Here is a 21,660-nt window from a genome sequence, read left to right on the forward strand (position 1 = left end):
AAAATCCCCATCCTGGTCGCTCTTTTTGCTTGCCCAGAAATCACTTCTCATTGAGAAATGAGGATTTTTTTTTTGAGGATTTTAGCATGTGCACATGAAAAAAAGTATGTAAATGTGTAAGAAGTTACTTAACAGCCCGCTGTGTCCATCCCTTTCTCTGTGTATGGAAAGATGTTGTATAACACAAGAGAATGTATATACATACTATACTCAATGTTGCTATCAAAGGTATACATGGAAAATATTATTTAAATGACAAACTGGCATTTTGGAACATAAACCTATACACTGCAGGGAGTGGAGGTGATCTTTTTATTCTCATCATAAAGACTGAGCTGAATGAGAAAAAGGCAACTAGATTTATTCTACAATGCAGTAACTCTTCCTACAGAAGGAAAACAAGGGAGCATTTCCTTTCGAAGTCCATTTCTACCTCCTTCACGTTACAGCTGATTCAAATATGACAAACACTTGCCCTTTAGTGGCTCTGGTTCTAGATCAAAACTGGAGCAGTGACTGCAGCATCCCCTGGATTGTATGCCTTTAAACTCTGAATTAATAGTAATTTGGACGTTTTCAGCTAGATCTCTTGCCTTCTCACTGAGGAATTGTCTCTTGGATGTGTACACTCATGTCCTGCTTTCATAGATTAATGCCAACACAGACATTTGTCAAATCCTCGCCATATCACACATGGAGCCAAAGGACAATGGATAAAGCCCAGAAATAAGCTTAACAATGCAAGCAGCATCCCTCCTAAGTGTTCTCCTCTCTCTTTGGTAGCATGGATTTACAGGACTCGAATGCTCTCATGTACTTGAGAGTGAATATTGACACTTCGGTGTTACCAGGGGGAATTTGTTTTGAGGAAGAAAGAAAAGGCCTCAGAGATGTTCCCACAGGACTTGGAAGAAGCTGACCAGAGAGTCAGAAAATATCTGCAAATGATCTGGTGGGTTGCAGCTTAAATACCAGAATGTAGCACATTTCTTAGCAACTTCACACCAGACACATCATCTCTCGCCTCCTCTGGACAGTTTATCTACCACATCTGCAAAGAAGGAGAGAGGGGAGTCTGAGCCTCCTGCTAGGAGGAGCTGGAGACAGGTGGCATCATTTTGTCATGCTGGAACTCTGGAACTCACTGCTTTAAAACAGCATGAGGTCGGCAAGCACCTGATATACCATAAACCCCTATTATTTGCCTCTTTTGTGGAGCTGGGAGAAAGGATGGGATTTGAAAACTGTTCTGGGTAAAGAGGATGTTTTTCCACTTCAGTTTACTGTCCTGCTGAGTTAATTTATTTCTTGTACACAACTATATTTTGCTGCTGTGTGTGGTTGTCATCTAAGACTATAAATGTAATCAAATGAATGCCTACATGATTTTATTATCATCCTCTAATTCTGAAGAAATGAATTAATAAATACATAACAAACACTCAGCTCTTTTTGGAATATCGGCTAGTTTGATATTTCAGCTCGGAGCACTTTGGTAAGGGGTCAGTGTGCATCATTGCTCTGCACAGCATGGCTAGGATGGAGGGACTGCTGCCAGGCTCGGGGAAGGTACTCACACTGACATGACCAAGCAGGACCTGAGGCAAGGCACAGAAATTAAATGAACAGCACCAGGCACAAAACAACATAAATTTTAACTCTTGTATCAAATGATTCGAAGAGAACTATATCACATCTAGCCCAGCTAGCTTTAAAAAATGTGTCCTTCTCTATCTGTGGAAACTTCAAACACCACTGACAAAAAATATATATTTTTTTCTTCTCACAGAAGACAGGATCAACATATTTTTTTCTAGCAAGTCCTCAGGTCTGTCATTACTTTGGAATGGCAAGTAAGAGCAAAAACCTGATTTACCTACCATCAGATGGCCACATGAAACATGCTTATATTGCAAATATAAGCGTGCTTGTACTTTGCAAATGAGTTGAGCACTTTATTCGTTAAAAACTACACATTTTTCTGTAAATCTCTCTCTGTATATACATATATATATCTTCATGAACAAACATTTGATCTATTTTGGCAAGTTAATAGTACAGAAGCTTGGACAAAACAGATAACACAAAACATTCCATTCCCAATACTTTTGTAGCTTTTCATTATTCTTTTGTAATGCTGATATGAAAAACTTACCTCGAACAGCATCTAAGTAGTGAGCTTAAAAAAGAAAAGAACAAAACTGAGATGGATTGAACTTCTGTATCAAAATGAAAATATAGAAACCGTTTGCTTATGGCTTGCCACCTGTTGGTTAGACATAAAGCGTCTCCCTCGTACTGCAGTCATACCTATTCCTACCACTGTGATCAAAACACACTGCGTGCAATGTGATTGTTCTCCATTTGATGACAAGCATGCAGAGGACAGCTTGGACCCCTCATGGCAGAGCCTACAATGTGAGTAATAGGGACGGAGCTCTTCTTCTCTTATTATAGATTTGTTCTTTCTGGATCTGCTCTACACAACCTCTACAAAATCATGCCATTTCTTCTTCACAGATCTAAATCTATCTAGATTTATCTATCTAGATATCTATCTAGATATCTATCTAGATATCTATCTAGATCTTTATCTATCTAGATTTATCTATCTATCTAGCAAATCTGATTTTGTTAATTCTAGAGCCTGAATGGAAAATTAATTATCTTAATTATTAATTATATTAAAATGATAAAGATTAAACAATCTACTTTATTCAAGAAGCAAGCCTGAAAGCTTACGCTGCTTATTTCTGAAAATTACATACCCTATGTGTATAAACACTTAAAATATTAACAAATAATATTGCTGTGGGCCACTTTAGAGAGGAACACTGTTAGATTTTTGCAAAAAAAACCCAACTGTTGCATTTCATTAGAAATATAACTATTACATTTGTACAGTAGAGAAATTACTTTTGAAAAGATTTGAAAGTTTTACCTTATTAAGAGTATTGTTAGAAGCCAGCTATAGAAAAACCACCTCTAGTAATATGTAAAATATGTAAATCCTCAGACATGAAGGCAAGAGATTTAATGCAAGACTTACTTAAGCTGAATAACAGCTTCATCCCCTCACACCTTCTATTTCTTAAACATTTTTCCCTTTTTCATCCATGACTCAAGTTTCCTATAATGAGCACAACCCAGTGATAGGTTACACACCTAAACTTTGTGTGCTTTAAAAAAAAATATTATTAATTCTTCAGTGTTAACTCCTCTAAATAGAATGCTGCACTGAGTTGCCACTCCGTTCCCGATTCTGGCTCTCTGTTTTTCCAGAATGTGACTTAACTCACACTGGTGGCTCTTGCAGATCTTTGTATAAATGGTTAAGGCTTTATTAATTTTATTTCTAGAGGTAAAGGGAAACCCTTACCGATGGTGCAGTGGTCCCCTTCCCATCCAGGGCTGCACTCACACTTCCCGTCTTTGCACTGGCCATGCTCAGCACAGTGTGAGTGGCAGGTACGCTCCTCGCAGGTGGGTCCCACCCAGCCCTCTTCACACTGGCATATCCCTCTTGAGCAGACCCCATGGCTGCCACAGTCCAGGGTACACAGCTCTGCAGAGGATTACAAAATACATAAACAAGCAATTTCATATTGCAAATATGCTTTGCACTGACACGAAATATAATCACTTCTATATTAACACCAATCATCGGCTGGATCAAACAGGGGATTTTGTTACCTGGTAGAGACCTTACACAATCTGGCTGCATCCTTCTTTAGCAGTTACTTGTCAGGTCATTTATTTGCTTGGGCTGGGGACTGCAAATGATGGTTTTGCGCATAGGAGGGCAGTGGTTCTCAAACGGACCATCAAGTGACACATTCCCAGGACCCACTGGCTCATTTCTGAAATCTCTTATAAACTCAAACACCGCCAGTAGGATGAGTTAAAGGACAGAGTGGCCTGCTAAACACATAAAAGCAAAACAGTCTTTGAGGTATTCAAATGTCTATAGTGATGGTAAAATGGAGTTCTCTTTCAGTAGAAAGAGCTACCAGGAAGGTGCCAGCACCCACAACCACGGCAGCGTACAGCATCATATGACTTGCAGGCCACCCACAGCTCTGCCTAGTTCTGAGACAGCTCTCAAGGTCTTTTTCTGCCTTTTTTTTCCTTCCAGGCTGTCACCAGTCACCTGCTAGGAAGGCCAAGAGGCTGTTTCAGGGAGCCAGGAGCACCTCCTGCACTGTGCTCTGAGCAATTCCCCTACCTGGGCAGAGCGGAACGGCGCCTACAGCGAAGTGGAAAAAAGTCCTGAATTGTTTCAATACATCACCATATGCCAATTGCGATTCTACTTCCACTTAGACTAACGTTGTTCTGCGAAAAGAATGGCTTCATTATAAAAGGGTTCTGTGCAGTTTGAATTTATTTAGAATAATTAGTGTCAGGAGACAGAATTTGCTTGTTATTCTGCAATTAACCTGCCACAGAAACGTTTCCTCCTTCTTCCTCTTGCAGAGCAGCTGATAGTACAACAAGTGTGAGCCAAATAACTGTGTCTGCTCTGATTTCAAATGTCAGCGTTACATATTTAGTTGTGGAAAGATTCTTCCCTTGCCAGATCTTAAACAATGATCATTTATATCGTGGAACTATTGTATATAAACATTCTTAAAAGCATTTGTAGTGACAAATGCTGTCACTGAACATACCAAGCCAAGTTTTTAAAGTTGAAATTGAAATCTGATCAATTCTAATCATTTCAACATAAAGAGGAAAACAGCACAGAAACTGAACCACACCATGACACCACACCATGACAGCGCAAATGTGCCTGGGCTCTGTCTCGAGTTAGGTCCTGGCCCCTCTTTTTGTTACCAGCCTGGGCGATGCACGGAGTGCAATTGAAAGATTTGTGAGGGGCAAACTGGCAGAGCGAGGTCAAACTCAAAATCACTTTCAGAAGCTCCAGATGTGGTAAAGAACCTGAGATAAAATACAATGAAAGCAATTGCAAAGTAGTGTGCCTGAGGAAGTCATAATCAACTACATAAAAATAATTAATTTTACTATTCAGACAGGGACCCGAGTTATATGGAGTGCCAGATAAACACAATTATCTGTTGCTATTCCCACAAAAGAGTAAATTATATGCCCTTTTGTATGTAAGACAAGGAAAGAGACTGCTCTGCTACACTCCGCTACAAAGATGCCTCAAACGAAAAATCTCTGCTGAGGCTGGGGAATTACACTCTAGAAAGACTTGATTGCTACCTGCTGATCATGTATTAATCTAATCCTTCCTGTCTTGGGCCATGTGCCTTCAGGTACCGGGCAGGATTTCTTACCCCTTGCTGCATAATTTGGCTTGATATTTTTATTTTGTTACTTGTTTGGTCCGTGGAAAGCTGGGAGCGTGCTCAGAGGGCAAAGGACTGCAGAGGAGGACTTGCTTTGGTACTTTCTTGGTATTAAATTCACTCAAACACTTCCTGGTCCTAGGATCAGGAAATAAACTGATCCCATGAGGTCTGGGATCACAAAAACATCTGCCCCTCGATCCCTGCCCCTTGGCCAGCCTGGCAGAGGACCACTGGCATTACTTTGACTTACCTTTACAGCACAGGGCAGAGGCAAACTCCTGAGAATTAAATCTAACAAATTACCAGCTGCATCAAGGATTTAGACTGCTAGAGGGATGCCTTTGATCTCTCCTGATCTCCCTGTAGTTCATTATAATTATAGCTTTTGGTATTTTACTCTAAGTGGCACAGATTGTTAAGAGGATTTTAAGAAATGTTCTGTGGCTTACACTATAAGTGGAGTAGTGGGTTTTTTTTTGACCCTTCTGGATTGAGTGCCTACTAGTGTTGTGCAGTTGTGGGACTGGCTTAGTTCAACCAATGCCAAAACTCCAGCGAACACTCTAGGCATCAGCGCATACACATGTATTCATGGCAGTGTAGGCTGGAAAGGTTGAAGTGGAGCAACTAAGTGATACACAGGGCTTCTGATCTTGTCAGCAGCTCGAGCAGCTACCTCCACTTCTCTAACTGTACATATATCAAAGAACCAGCTGCAGAAAACCCTGAACACGTTCCCATACCTGGCATGCACACCTGCCTTCCCTCTGTCTGTCTACCCAGCAGTCTGATCATGACATCTGCATCGTCCAAAGGAACCAAAGAAATAGCAGCGGGAGGAGATGAAGGCACATCCCTACTATGGGGATGTAGACCTTGAGCACATTTCCATTTTATAATCCAAGGAAATGGACTTTACATTTTCTTTACACTTTTCCATTGTTTTCCCCGTGTTTTCAGCCTAATTTATCTACTTCACACAAGGAATAAAATGTTTACACACTACTTAAGCCCATGAATTCAATTAGATTAATAAACTGGAGATGAAAGACTTCCTCTCTCTTCAAAGAGCATCCTAGACCACTCATTACATACTGTAAGCACCAGATTAGAAAAAAAAAAAAAAAAAAGAAAAAAAGAAAAAAAGAAGTGTTTAGTTTCTTAGTTTGGAGCAGACACTTTTCTCAGTCCCCCTAGTCATCCAGCTGCTCATCCTTTATGGTCACCAAGGCCAATTTTGAGACTTGTTTCAATGACTTAATACAAGGTTTTAGAAATGCTGTTTACTGTGATAATGCTGTCTTCTGCCAAGCAAATCCCAGATTCTCCCCAGACTTCCCATGAAAAGCAAGGAAACCAAGCCTAACATCATTCTATTTATGCCATGGTAGTACACACAGCTTTAATTCACAACTGATACAAATAACTAAGATTAAAAAAAAAAGTGTTATTAGTTCAGGTTGTCCTGTTTTTAAATGCAAAAGAATTCCCGTAGATAAACAAGTACAAAAATATCTGCATAGTAGGGAGTCACGTTAGCATCTGTGTTTGTACCGAGAGACTGGGTTTCCACAGTAAACTAGACACAATGAGACACTGAGTGGGTGTTTACCATGTAGGAAACAAAACAACAACTTGAAATAGGTAAATGGCTTCAACATAAGCTGATGAGGTAAAAATTCAGACAGCATTGAAATCAGACAGTAAGTCAGACATCATGCAGCTGCTCTGCTTGTTGGAGCATCTTCCTCTTTGTGTAGCAGTTAGCCCTATAGGATTCATAAGCACCCCAAAATGCAGTGGGTGCTCAGCAAGGAGTCAGATCAGCAAGGCAATGGCTTTGAGCAATGGGTAGGTGCAGCAGCTGAGCCACTCAAAGATTCTACCTCTGCTGGAAACAGTCCCCCTCCTCTCCACCCATCTTCTGGCTCCGTGGGCTCTGTCTGGAACTTATTATCTGAAACTGTGGTGAGCTGATTCATATCATCGTACTGGCAGATAATTATTCACTTTATTTTTATGGGTTAATACCTGACAGCTTGCTGAGCTGAATCAGCCCACTGAGGGATCAGAAGAGCAGCACAGGTAGGGGAAGGGAAGAGATGCAGATCCCAGCCTGGATGGGGACTGCCCTGCTGAGAGCCACAGCTATGCCCCCAGACAAGACTGCAATGGACAAGAGCAAGGGGGAGGTGACTTATTTAAGGTAACGAAGGAGGCAGATGACAAGAGATTACAATTCGGATTAGTAAAGGGGACTCTGGGGAATATTGTATTGCAAGCCTTTACTTATGCTTTTAGATCAATTGTCAATCATTCTCACAGTGCATGGTGCAACACACAATTGGCAAGTCCCTCAATTGGTGGTCAGGTTTGTGGACTTGTGTAAAAGCCTTCTCTCTTCTCTCCTGCTCCTGCCCGATGCCTGCCTGAGCTCCAGGCAGATCTTGAGCGCTTGCAGAGAGCTGGAGGCTGCTCTGTGGCCTGGAGACCAGCTCTGCCGTAGCTGTGAATTTTCTCTGCTCTCATGAAACCAACAGAGTCACCCTAATTCACACTAATTAAGGGCCATGTTTCAGTTTTTGTACCTGTACGCTTGGCAATCAAACCCAGGTTCTCTAAGTGTAGAGCTGGAAAGTTAATTTCCTTATTTAAATAAACCTCAGCTGTGCAGATTGACTGCGAGCAACGTGCTGGCAAATTGCTGGAAGCTGGCCTCAGCCGACCCCTGCAGTTTCTTATAGACTTTCATGAAATACAGTATTTATCAAATCTAAAATTCAGATTCCTCAGACTTAAACCAATTAATGAATAAGACACTTAAAAAATGTTCAACTCAAGCAGTCTGGAATCTTTACTGACATGTCCCTAATTCTGAACGTTCATTAATTTTCTTGGAAGAAGGCAAATGCGAGCTGTGAAGCATTATTTGTACATATTCTTCAGAATGAGACAAATATGTTGATCATTCCTGAGCTAATCGAAAAAGCATTAAAAATTCACTCCACACTCATCATTTTAATTATGTAAGTCAACAATAAGTTCTTTTAAATGTGTTTTATAATAAGTTTCTACTTATGTGATATGAAAAGGGAAATTAAAGCTAAATATTTTATAATTTGCAATGATAAGGGAAGATTTTAATGTTAATTCAACATGTTTCAGGAATAACTCAGAAAATCATGCTACGAATACCAAAATATATGTAAACAAAAGGGGTCAAATAATATGAAAACACTTTCATTTTACTTTTTTTCACATTCAATGGTGAGTCCTGTCTAAACCCTTAAGTATCATATTCATAACCTTGCTATCCATTTTTTAATAAGTGGATTTCCATAAAGATTAGAAATTAATCTAACATGACTTTCACCCAATATGCTTGACTGCTGGAGGCAGCAAAAATCACCTATCCAGACCTAATAAAGAAAGTTTTTTCAATTTAAATATACATTGCATTTAATAAGCTTGCATGATAATTTCAACAATGTTCCTGAGCTTTTTAAATTACCTTCCCACTGTGTCCTGGAGACAACTCTGTTCCAGCTTTCATTTTCAGCAACTGACTTTATTAATATAAATTTTTACACCATAAAAAAGTCCCAGATTTTCAAGTTTTGAAAGTTTCAGAAGCACTCGAGCTATTTTTTTCCAGCGCAACCTAATGGAAAGCTGTCCCCAGTGGTTACCTGGCAGAATGCAGTACAGAGGTTTAATGTGGATACCAAGTTTTACAAACCTGTGATACGAAAACGTGCTATTTTTATGGCATAGAAGGTGCTTCCTCCAGCGAACAGAAATAGGGTTTCTGCGTGCAGGAGGCAGCAAACGTGCATTCCTGAGCAACTTCTGCTACATGTTCTCCCTGTCCTTCACACTGGCAATCAACACCTCACAGGAACTTGTGTGAAATTTGGTATAATCAAAAAAAAATCAGCATGACAGGTCATCGCTGAATGATAGACAACTGTTTGTAACAAAAAATAAAGCCTCTACTGTCAGAATACTAAACTAACACGCACAGTCCCGACGTGTATCTATGCACGCAACACAGTTTACCTATTTTAATGTAAATTTAAAGATGATAGTGCTGCAAAGGACTTCATGTGATAATCTCTAGCCCATCCTTTTTCCAAATTCAGTCATAACTGGCATCCCTTAAAAAGCTCCCATCAACAGAGGACCTACAACAGCACCGAGTAATCCATACCATCACCAGACTGCCCTGACAAATATTTTCTCTATCTAAATTTCACTTTTTTGCTGCAATACTTCTTGTCCTTTTGTCCATGGATCATATGCTTACATCTGATAATGGAATTAAATATTAAAGGTCATCTCGTAATATCCCAGCAATTTGTCCATTTTGAATTTATTTTATTTGAATGACTTCAAAGCAACACATTAATATTAATTATATGAACACTAAAACTATTCCATGGAATTTATTTTCACACACACCTCCAAAAGCATTTCCACAACCATTTCCAAGGATTCTGCTCTTGGACTAAGTTTGACATGTGTCCACCCCAGTAAAAAGCACAAAGATGCAGATTCACCTTACCCAACTTGCGACATCAGTATCTGAAATAGTTTTCTATGGAAAATCCAGATCAAGTTCAAAACAGCAAAAATATATCTTGCCGGTAGTTTTATTAACACATTAACACACAACGATGACATATTTCTACCAAAGGTTAAACTTCTCCACACATTGTTTCATTTCAAACCTTTTTACTGTAAGCTTTATGCAGTGAACCTTTTTGGCATGTTGCTTCACAGATATCCAACTCCCTTTCTTATCTTCTTAGCACAGCCCACAACACACAAAATTAAACCACTGGAACTAAAATGCCATACCCTCGCTGTTTGTTACTCAGGATGTTTTGCCATCAATCTAGTGCTGATTTTAATTGCTTTCTGGAAATAATCCTACCATCATCTCACTGAACTTGGGTCTAATGCATTAAGTACTCTATAAATAGCGATTCTGGCTTTGAGTATGAATGTTGCCATTAACATTATTGTGTACCTCCAAATATATGAATGTAATTTGATTAAAAAAAGACCCGTAATGTAACTTCTGATAATATTACACCTATTCTGAAAGTATCTTTTCCGCACTGGGGATCCTCAATGTGCTTGAAAATTTACTTCTGTGAAAAGTAATCAGCGAGCAGATAGAAAGGTCCAAGAGGCAGATACAGCAGAGGCAGGGGGGAAATGGCAGAAAAACTTTTTCCCTTTCTTGGATCTTTTATCACATTTCTTTTTTTCAGCTTTATTTTTCATCTGATGAAGAATATTTTCTTCCTGATCCAAATCCAATTTGTATATATAAAAAAACCTCACCCTTTATCGATTTCACTGTGGTTAAAAATGGTATTTTTACAGTGCAAAAATCTAATCAATACAATCTTATGAATCTGGATTGGTAATGGTAAACACACTAACAGATATTTCATTTCAGGGAGCCAAAGCTCTGCAAATTGATACCACTGAAAAGAATTACTCATTTGCCACTGGGTATATCTCTGTTTACCCAGCAATAGTATTGGTGTAAAGCAGAATACAATTACACTGTGCTTGACACACAGGGGACTTGAGCTGCAGAACCTGTCTCCTCCTTAGAGATGATACAGGTTGGCAGGTCAGATAAGGCCTTTGTGGGAAATGTTTAAAATAAATGAAGAGAAGTGCAACCTAATAGCAAGGCAGATTAGACTGACACAAGGGTGAGGAGAACCACACAGTACTCTGACCAGCGCTCTTTTTTTTTTAATACCCTGTTTCCCAAGTAAATGTTTCCTTGTCAATTTTGGTCCTGTTTTATAATTTGTCTCCACTATTTGACGTCAACTTGTACATGTTGTAAAGCAGCGAAATTACAGTCGTCACTGGAGAATCATACGCTGACTAATAAGCTCTGAGATCCTTTGCAACATACTGAGAACCACAAAAGGAAATGCCTCACAACATCACCTTGTCTGATATTTTATTTGATCAGGAGACTAGTAAGAAAAAGCAGTCCAGAACAATCTATCCTGAGCAATAATGAATGAGATGAAGGCTATGAAAGCTGTGCCTTTGTGTCCACTCACAGAGGAAAATGCAATCCCCACTTCCTTGTGCTATAAAGCAGTTGTATAGGGAAATGGGAAACCTGTAGAGTAAGTAACAGACTGACAAGAAACAGGATGGGCACAAGGCAATATATGATAATGATGAGAAATATGGAGAGCAACCAAATGGTTTTGTAGGGAAAAAGGAAATGAGCAAAGAGATGGCTCAGTAGGTACATTTAATAAAGCTTCTTCACAGGCACAGCCTGAACTAGTACAGCACCAAATGAAAACACAGATTTTGAGACAGCTATTTTCAGCAAAGGTTCATAAGATTGCGCGAGTGGATCAGGGTACATCTTTATACAAGCACCAAGTCTTTCATGATAGACAGAAGTATTAACACAAAATATGGCTCTGCTCACGGCATAAAGTTTTCACAATTATTTAATTAGTAAATTTGATTAGTAATATTCAGTGAAGTAGTAATGATTTATTTAAGCACTGTTTGCAAAGAGAAGGCACCATCTTTAATTCACTGGCTTACAGGCCGACCTTTGAATATGAGTCAACTCACAAAAATTGCCCCAGTGAGTGCTTGCCTCACCCAGGCCACGTGTTCTATATGGTAGATATATCTGCTGACTTCAGTAATGAAGATATATTTTACTTATAATACCGCCAAAAGGTTTAAAACACTGAAAAGTTGGGCACTGATCCTATTTCTCAATATATTGCAGGAACATCTATCTTGATACACCTGTGTAAAGGCAATGGCAGCTCAAGAGCAGCACAGATGCCCTTGTTGACCAAACCAGACACAGAGCTGGCCACATGAAGGAAAGAGGACAATGATTTGCATAACTGAAATCAACATGTCAGGATGGGTGTTTCAAAAGGACATGCATTCATTTTCACAACTTCTTTTGCAGTGAAGAGCCAGATTTTATCAACAGTCAGAAATAATAGATTGAGTAAAATAAGCCTTAGGAATATTGTGTTCCCAACAAACAATTTGTACCACAGTAAAAGATTAAGAGGAGAAATCAAAGGCCATTACCAGCTTCTGAGCAGCACCTCAGTTTCACAATCACAAATAAAAATCAGCTGAAGAGGCTGGAATTGCCTCCTCTCTTTTTAGCACAAATGAAGAGTTTCTTGGGCATATTCAACAGCCAAGTGTACCAAGTCCTTCCAACAGACGCCGGGAATGCAGCCTCAATTAGCACAAGTCATACAGTGCTCGACAACTTACTATGAACCCTGCTTACATGGGCAAAGAGGAGACAATTCTACGTTCATTGCCGTGTTTGTGAAGATGAGTACAGAGATGAAGCAACTCCCAGCAAATAAACCGTAACTTTCTCTGTGTCAGCAGCACACACAGAAATAGCAACATGCATCTGGCAGCTGCTGTTCTGCTTTGTTGCTGCTAAAGCGAAGACGCAGCTCATGACTTGCATTTTTCTGGCACCAGGGAGAAGCAGCACACTGTGCGTGCAACCCTGGATTTTAAGGGAGAGCTGCCATCCTACTCAGCATCCCTGGCACAACTGCAGTAGTGCTTTGTAGATTTTAAGAAGTGAAAGAGTGGCCTTCATTATTTAGCTCTCCCCTCTGTGCTGCACGTATTTTTCACTAACTCACCACTTCTCCCCCTTTCCTCCTCGGCCATGCAAACACAGCTTTGCTGAGGCAGCCCCGTCATCCCCAGGCACAAGGAGCTCCAAGGGAAGCAGCCCCTCCACTGCGGCTCCTCGCTCAGCACAGCTGCCGGGCACACAGCCTGGCTGTTTGGTAGTGAGGAGCATGGGTGACCAGAGGTGGAGCTGAAAATAAAATGTGTCCTGTGAACAATTTGCTTTCTGCAGTCCATCAGAAAATGATTTTGGATCACAAGGTCACAGATAACATTTTAATAATCTGTTTGTAAAATGGCCAGAGCTTCCTAAATTGAAGAGCAACGTACCTGAAGGTATGCTGCAGCTACAATACACAAGGAGTTTTTGCTCTATCAGCCCTAAAAGGGTCTTGCATAATTACAGCAAGCCTAATTTTATTTAAAAAGTGTTACTTGAGCCTAAACATTTAAGCAAAAATCCTTGCTTAAAGAGGGCAGAGACCAGGAATTCCTTAGACGTCTACATATATTAACCTTGCAACAATCTACACAATCAGAAAGTTTAAAAATGCAATATGCAGGAGAAAAGGTTTCCATGATTTTGACTTTTATCAATAGCAATTTCTTATTTTCAAAGGTAAGTGAAACTTACAGAAAGACTGCTGGATAAGTGTATTGAAATGCAGCATCTATTTTTGTAGAACTCTTACCATGACGATAAAAAAACATTTTAAATATCTGCTTTTCAGGGGCCTATGCAACACATTTTGCATAATAAACGTTCTGAAATTCACTGAAGGACAAAAACTCTAGCTGTCCTAGTGCGTTTTTGTGCTCTTGCTCTAGTAAATCCCATCTGTGCTTTTCCAGCTGTGAGGAAGAGAAGCTGTCTCCTGCTATGAGCTCCTTTCTTTCAATGCTAGTGGCATGGCTAACTTGTCAGAGTTTAATCACCGGACTTAGCTTAGCAAATCAAAAGTTGAAGATTTTGTAAGAGATTAGTGCTCTCTTGTCCACCTAGGCCTTTTTTATTTTCCCTCTGCTATAGCATCTACAGCACGAGCAGAAGCTTCCCACAACTTCCCTACTTTATAAAAGGGTTTTTGTGGAGCATGATTCTTTCATATTCATAATCTCCATCTTGATATTTTCTTGCATAAAGTGTTCTCATAAGTCCTTCCCATATGATATCCTGTTAGTTGTTTTACCACAAAATAGATTTTTGTATTAGATGGACTACCATGTAGGTGATAAAGGTGAGATGCACAAAAGGATGCAGGCACCTAACTACAACTTTAAGTGTCTAAATCCAAAATTTAGATTATTAAACCCTTTGCTCAGTTTACCTCAATCTGGATGTGCTTAAAACACTTTGGCACTTGAACTGCTACTAAAATCCCACATATTTTCCATGTTTTCCTACTAGATGAACACCTAACTGAGATCATACAGCCTTATTTCAATCTCTCTAGTTTCACAGTCCACAAGATCCTTACAAAGTTGTTATCTATAGCTCCTAATCAGCGTTACCCTCAAAACAGATCTACTGGATTAGGCCTAGCACAAAACATACTGAGGTTGAAATTTCCTGCACACAATGGACTCCCTATATAGATGCTATGTTAAACACAGAGAGGAAAAGCTCTGCCAGCTACCTAAAAGGGAGGACAGACAGGGCCATATTGTTGTTGCCACAACTGTTCACGTACCTTGCTCCTGGACAAGGGAAGAGCTCCTGGGATAGGAGAATCCAGACTTAGGTCTGGGGATGCCACCCAGGGGAATAAGTAATACCTGCCTGTGGACAGACCAGGTTTCACAAACCTGATTTAAGTAAATTATGCTTACATTTGAATGAGGAATATTTCTACTAATTGCTGTACAAGATGCAGACAGCAATAGATTACGGATCTTAATTTTCAAGAAGGAAAAGGGAAGGAAAGAGCCATTATTTCTGGCATATCCGCAAAATAAGCAGCAATCAGTTGAAAAACAACCCAGGCTTCCTCACTGTATCTCTCATACCCTTGACTTACCCTATTTCTTAAATCAATACATGACTACATCAGGTCTTTCTGGTTCCCACTGGACTGATTTCAACATGTAGGAGAATTAATTTTTATTGGAGTGCTTCTTCACTGCCTTAAATTTCTCATGTTTTAAATTCTCCAGTAACACATATTAGATGTTCCAATCACTAACTACTAAGTTTTTAATAGAAATCTTGCTCACCAGACATCTTTTTGCAAACTCTTGCAACTCTACAGGAGATACAAATCAAACTAGTCACACATCGCTTTTTTTGTTTTAAATGAAATATACAGTAGTAAGAAGAGTCTTTCTACAATGTCAGACAACATACAGCAGGGGAAACTTCAATCATCCTTTTAATTAGCTGAGCAGTAATAATCAAAGCTCCTCACAAATTAAAGAAAGAGGACAGTTAGATGAAATCAAGTAAGTCCATCATTTCTTCAGAACACAACATCAAAGGATGATTATAGCGTAATTTAAAAGTTCTTGAGATTTGTCAGAAATAGGGAGTAAAAGTGCCAACATGGAAAAGAACAGTCTACAGAAAATGTAGGATAGGTTACCTCACATATGGAAGAAATTTCAAGGATACTTTCACTACTGTGAGTTGTTTGTAGTGAATACCCTTGGCCTTGGCAAATCAGAATGACTGACACCCATAATTTGCAATTTCCTAAACCTGAAGAGTTTTCTGATTGCGATGAAATGGTTTTACCTAATTATTTTTTCAAGTTTCAGTTTTTGATGTTTAATTTTGAAATCAATTTGAGATGTCTTGAACTATATTAATACACTGTATTATGCCTTCATTTCTTTTTGAAGCACTTCACTTTAAAAAATGCATACTTCTAATGATTTTTAAATTACTCTACTCTGCACATATCAATTTACAACAATTACAACATTTTGCATTTTTCAAAGCACTTCAGTTTTAAAGAGGTTTTATGCTTTGCAAGATACTGAAGGAAGAGGCTGCTGATCCATTTTTACCCTTTGTAAAATTACCACCAATCTTACTAGAGAGCTTAACCAAAAATAGATATGCTAAATATATACCATCTACATATAATCATTTTAGGATGAATGTTTTTGTGACTAAGAACTGCCAGTATTCTTTTCCTGATCATAATTAGGTTGCTTCAGCGGTATAAATGGATTCAGTGGAATTATGACAAATGTCCTAGAGTAACGAGGACAGAAACTGGCCTACTTTGGCTGAAGAGTCCAGAGAAATGAATACAGGACAGGATGTCAGAGGCATCAGCTCTGTCACAGATCTGAGAACAGAGGGTGAGTTTTTTCCTTCAATTTGTTGATGATGCTCCTTCAGTTTGCCAGTTTCCCTCTTCCACCTGACAATGAGTAGTCAGTATTCTCAAGCTTGATTTTGTCTTTCTGAAACATACTGCCTATTTTCCTCAAAGGGAAATGACTCATTAGCATCAAGGGATTTTGGATGACAGTCTATAAATAAAGCAACAAAGACCCACAGACAGTAAGTAGTAAGTTGACTATACTGATATGCTGGTGAGATTAAAATCGTGTACTATCAGTCTTCCATCCTACTATATTATTTTGCCCTGAAGTCTCTTTTGATCACCCTCTGACTTCTTGTCCCAGCTTCATCACTGCCTACATGAAAAAACAATAATGGGTAAGAATGTGGGGGCAGTACCAGGCTAGGAAGTTTTCTTGTAATATTTTTTACCAGGGTCCCAAGGAGGCAGCAAAATTCCCTATACAAGGTGGGTCTGGTCGGCATATCAGGCCCTCTGCTTCCCTCAGAAGAGTCACCGATGACAGTAACTCACCTTTTTTTTCTCAACAGAAGTGGTTGTGATGTGAGGGTTAGGCTGACCACACTTTTTTGATGCCTCCAACATAGATAGATCATCATCTGCATCACTGTTTGACTGTCCACAGTCACATATCTATTGTATAAGGGCACCCGGGAAGGTGAGGTAGGCCGGGAGGTGTTAGGCCTGCTGCTCTGAGCACAAACCTGTCTCCATTTCCCACCAACTCTTCAGTCACTGCCTTCTGCCTAGTGGCGAGAGGGCAGAGGACCCTCTGTGTTGTGTGTCGTGACTGGCTCATACCCTGTCCCAGGGATGGCAGAGTACAACTCCACCAGCTCATCTTCTCAGGTTCTCTGACCCACCTGAACCAACTCGCCTCTGCATGGAGCTCTGCCATGAGGCTAAACAGCTCTTGTGCCTGGGTGCACCTCCTCCAGGTGTGTTCACTGCTGCCCTCAGACACTGACAGAAAACCCGGGCACGCCCTGACCCGAGGCCTAGATGGCCACCTGTCCCCTCAGGAGCTCTGTCTGGGCAGCTGCATTGGCTCCTGTGGGCACAGGGGATGCAGAGAACACTTTCTGCTGGGTGGACACCATGACTGGAGCTCCTTGAGAGCATACGGCAATGGCTGTCTGAACTGGCCATGCGAGGCTGCCCTGCTCTGCACCTCCTGGACTGACACCCCACGGTCCCTAGGGCTGTCTGTGGAGGTGCATGGGTGGCTGTGTGTCCCCCAGAGGGGCTCTGTGCTCCCCAGGGGCTCCTGACTCTAGAAGCCCTGGTAGGCTGTGATCCCCACGTGAACATGCCCGCCCCAGGGCTTGTTGTGTGAGTTGCCATAGGATGCCTAAAGTAGGAATAAACTAAAACTGTGTGAGGAAACTAATGAACAAGATAGTATGAGAGACATCAACATGCCTGCCAGTGGTCACAAAACCCCACTTCTCTGATAACGCAGAAGACAGTAGGCATGCAGAGGGGTATTTTCCCCACTGGTTGATGCAGGTAAGAAAAAATAAGTCACTTTTCTTCAAGGACTTCATCAAAACAGCTTTGAAAGTAAGACAAACGTGAGAACTGTGATCCCAGCACACAAGATAAAAGCTTCTTTACCACAGTTATTTATTTTAGCTTTGTTCCCTTACTTAGTATATAATTGCCCCACACAGCTGACTCGACAGAACTGTTGGAGTTTAACAGCTCTCTTTGAGCTACAGTAACTTCATACTAGAACAGAATTAATTTCCATATTTTTTGAGGGAAAAACAACTAGTAAATTGCTAGCACCTTTCCTAATTATTTGCTTCATCAATGGAAGTACTATAGTACTACTGTCCTTTAGGGAATATTTTTAACAAATAATAAAATACACGATAAAAATGAAAGTAAGTGAGGTTCTGCTGAAAGCCAGTACAAAGTCTGTTCTTATTAGAGCAGTACCATATCTAACAGTTGCAGACTGAAATTACAGGTTTTAATTTTGGAGTAGGGAATGAATGCAGGGTCTTTGTAATAAACACTCAAAATTATCAGCAGGTCAATATTTTGTTGCTTAAAATGTTGTCATGAGGTGATTATAATTATGGATTGTAAATATCTGAAAGGAAATTTATACTGGTACAAGTGTTCCTTTGAATGATGATTTCTGAGAAAAACTGGTGACTTGGACCACTAGTTGTATTTCACAGTATTCAGCAAATCTGTCACTCGGATCTACTCTGTACTGGGATGTGTTACTCATCATCTGAGATTCTCATTTTGTGGGCTTCAGAAGAAAAAAAGTAGTACGTACTTTAGTAATGATATGCTCCATTACAGAGTAAAATGTCCTGAGTGCACTCATTTCAAGAAAACAAAATGTAAACGTACAAAGCACATAAAAAATCCATTTCAACTCTTAATCAAATTCAGTGGGATTAAACTTTGATGGTCCTCTAAGAAAGAACAGAGTTTTTATCTCAGCATGAGAGAATGGTTGGCCATTCCTGTTTAAATATTTTTGACAGAGGTTTCTTACTCATGAGTCACTGGATTTTTTTATATCCTCCCAGTCTCTCTCAGAGTTGTGGATTCCCTCAATGCACGATCCTGACAAATGCTCAACATCTCATGAGAGAATCCTGCTTAACTTCAATCGAAGCTAGGAGCTACTTGCACACTTGCAGGACTACCGTTCTTGCTGTCACACATCAGGCAGTCGGCATTCTTGTTGCATAGAAAAAGCCATTTTATCCTTGTCAACAGAAAACCAGTTGCTGCCAAACCCATAGGTATACCTCCGAAGAAATGGGAGTGCAATGCCATAGCACCCCTGCTTCATCCCTGTGTTGTTTTTCAAATTAACACCAGCACAGCAATAGTAACTACTTTCACAAGCCAAACAGAAAGCCTAAGCTTTTAATAGGCTTTACTGAGAAAGAAAAATCTCCAGCATACCTGTTGAGCAGTCTGAACCTGTCCACTGCGGCTCACAGCTGCAGAGTCCTGCATCCAGGAGGAAGGTGCCGTGCCCTGAGCACTGCTCCTGGCAGACTGGCAGTGACGTCTCGCAGTTCACACCGCCCCAGCCCGCGGAGCAGTGGCATTCCCCTTGAACACAGACACCGTGGCCCGAGCACATTGGATCCAAGCAGTCCTCTGGAAAGCAGTGAATATACAGTTTAGAGCATTAAATTTGCACCCTTACAGGGGTTTCCTAGTGACATACAGCATCAGGGATTCAGATTAATTTGCTGATTTTTGTGCAAATACTCCAACTGAAATGATGTTAACAAATGCACATGGAAAAATAGTCCATGCTAACATCTCTGCAAAATTATAAGCTAGAAACAAGGCAAAAAGCAAGTGCATAGACTGGTGGAGATCATATGATTCTACTTATCTTGGATATTGTCTAAGTGTTAAAAAGCAGATTCCCTGGACAGGTCTATCGATCTTAGTCAGGGAAGTTTGTGTTTCAGTAGCAGAGCTGGGAAAGAACTGGAGCAATTAACAATTAAATTTCTACAACTGTACATTGTGTTTCAATTCAGGTATTTGTGCTTTATGTTTTATTCACATCTGGGAAAAGATTTATTCTTTCATGTTTCTCTGCAAAACTATCACTACAGCTGGGAATCTAATACAAAAAAAAATAAAAATGGTCATCCACTAAGCCCTGAATCGTGAGTCTCTGAATACTCACTGTAAAGAAATCTCATACACTCATAAAAAGTATGTGCTGGGCAATTGCAGATAATGAACAGATTCATAAAAGTCATAACGTACTGATGAACAATTTGCAAACAGACAAAGAGCTAAATTTGTTCTCAATTTGGATTAAACTATTCTTAGTGAAAAATTCAGGAGCTCTGTAGAAGAATTTAAATCAGATGGTTAGTCCTGCATAATCAGTATATTCCTTCATCAAGATCCAGCATTTCTTTAACAAGACAGACTTTGAGGAGAACACAGCCTGCCTTCTCTGGGGGCTTCAGTAAGACTGCGGAGGTGGAGAGGAATTTGTGGGGTGTTGGAGCATGCAAAACAATTAGCCAAAATCCTATTCGTGTTAGATCGTGCTTCAAACTAATGTTAAAAATGCACTTTGGAAGTTCTTGTATGATTTTTTTTAAGTATTAGCCCAAGTACTGTGTTAATAATTAAATTGTAAACTTAACAAAGTGTTCTATGTTACACAAACGAAGAGATGTTCTGTTTCAGTAACAGCAGGCTAAATACTTCAGACTTAGAGATTAAGAGCATCCAGTTTACAGCACCTTTTGACCTAAGAATAAAGAAGAGATGCTTTATCTTTGAGCTGCTATGCCACTAGTTCAAGATCTTATTTCAAGATTTATTTTGTACCTTTTTCAGCCTTCCAGGCTTGTGCACAGCACAATGTAATTCTGAAAAAGAGGAATCAGTGTTTCTGGACAAAGTATATCTTGCTAAGCACAGGCCAAAAATACTTGGCAATTTCCTCTTATCCTGAAAGACAGCTCTTGATTTTGGCGATCTTTGAAAACTGAGTGACTCTACAAACAGGTTAAAAAGCATCACTTCTTTTACTAATGATAATCTGACAAGATGAATTCAAAGGATGCCCATAGCAGCGAATACCTATAGCTACTGGTGTTCCCTGGATAGTGCATCTGTTACTGTCTGCTGTGTTAACAATATGGCTATAATATTAAACTTATATTTACACACAATAATGTAATTCCAATCCCTGACAGAATTACTTCCAGTAGTGTACAAGTTACATTGCACAATACAGTAAACTAAGCATTCGTGTCATTGCACACACTATTACAATAAAAATCCTCTGTACAGGTTTGTTTCATTCACCCTGTTTCTACATGATTCCACTTCTATTTTTAAAGTTTAAATACTACTTTTTTAAAAAACAATGTTTTCATGCTCTTAGTTTCAATAGCTGTCTGAGTACATTTATCTCAATTATTTTTTCAACCATTTTGCAGGACCACATTATCCCAACAAGCAAAGTAACTGTAAATGGCAGTCAGCTTCTCACCAGCTCCAGGCTTGTTCAATATCATGGCCTCAGTGAGTAAATCTGTGTATTACTTGCTTTTTCTCATTTGGGTTTTCTTGGTTTTGTCCATTTCTGAAACTACCAACAGCTGAGAATGTAAGAAACATTCTCTTGATCCTCCCTTTAAAAAACATATCAGGTATGTCAAATCCATCAAATCCATCCTGGGCATTTTTCTGATTAGAGAATTCAGGCCACATAAGAGCTTCCTTTGTGTGCTACTCAGAAGAATTACCTAAAATCTATATAGCACGAAGCACAAAGTATGCTGGCACTAGCTTCA

The 21,660-nt window shown here is 39.7% G+C and overlaps 1 protein-coding gene across 9 annotated transcripts in view; it reads right to left on the reverse strand.

Moving 5' to 3' along the window:
- TENM1 (teneurin transmembrane protein 1) overlaps positions 1-21,660 on the reverse strand; it is a 332,069-nt gene that overhangs the window by 101,566 nt on the left and 208,843 nt on the right. For all 9 annotated transcript variants that reach the window (XM_083797987.1, XM_083797988.1, XM_083797990.1 and 6 more), the window contains 3 exons: positions 19,277-19,477; positions 3,380-3,565; positions 2,156-2,179 (listed from right to left, as the gene is read on the reverse strand). In XM_083797987.1, coding sequence (XP_083654113.1) covers positions 2,156-2,179; positions 3,380-3,565; positions 19,277-19,477 — 411 coding nt within the window. The remainder of the gene's footprint in view (positions 1-2,155; positions 2,180-3,379; positions 3,566-19,276; positions 19,478-21,660) is intronic.

This window comes from Anser anser, assembly GCF_964211835.1.
Source record: "Anser anser genome assembly, chromosome: 13".
NCBI lineage: Eukaryota > Metazoa > Chordata > Aves > Anseriformes > Anatidae > Anser > Anser anser.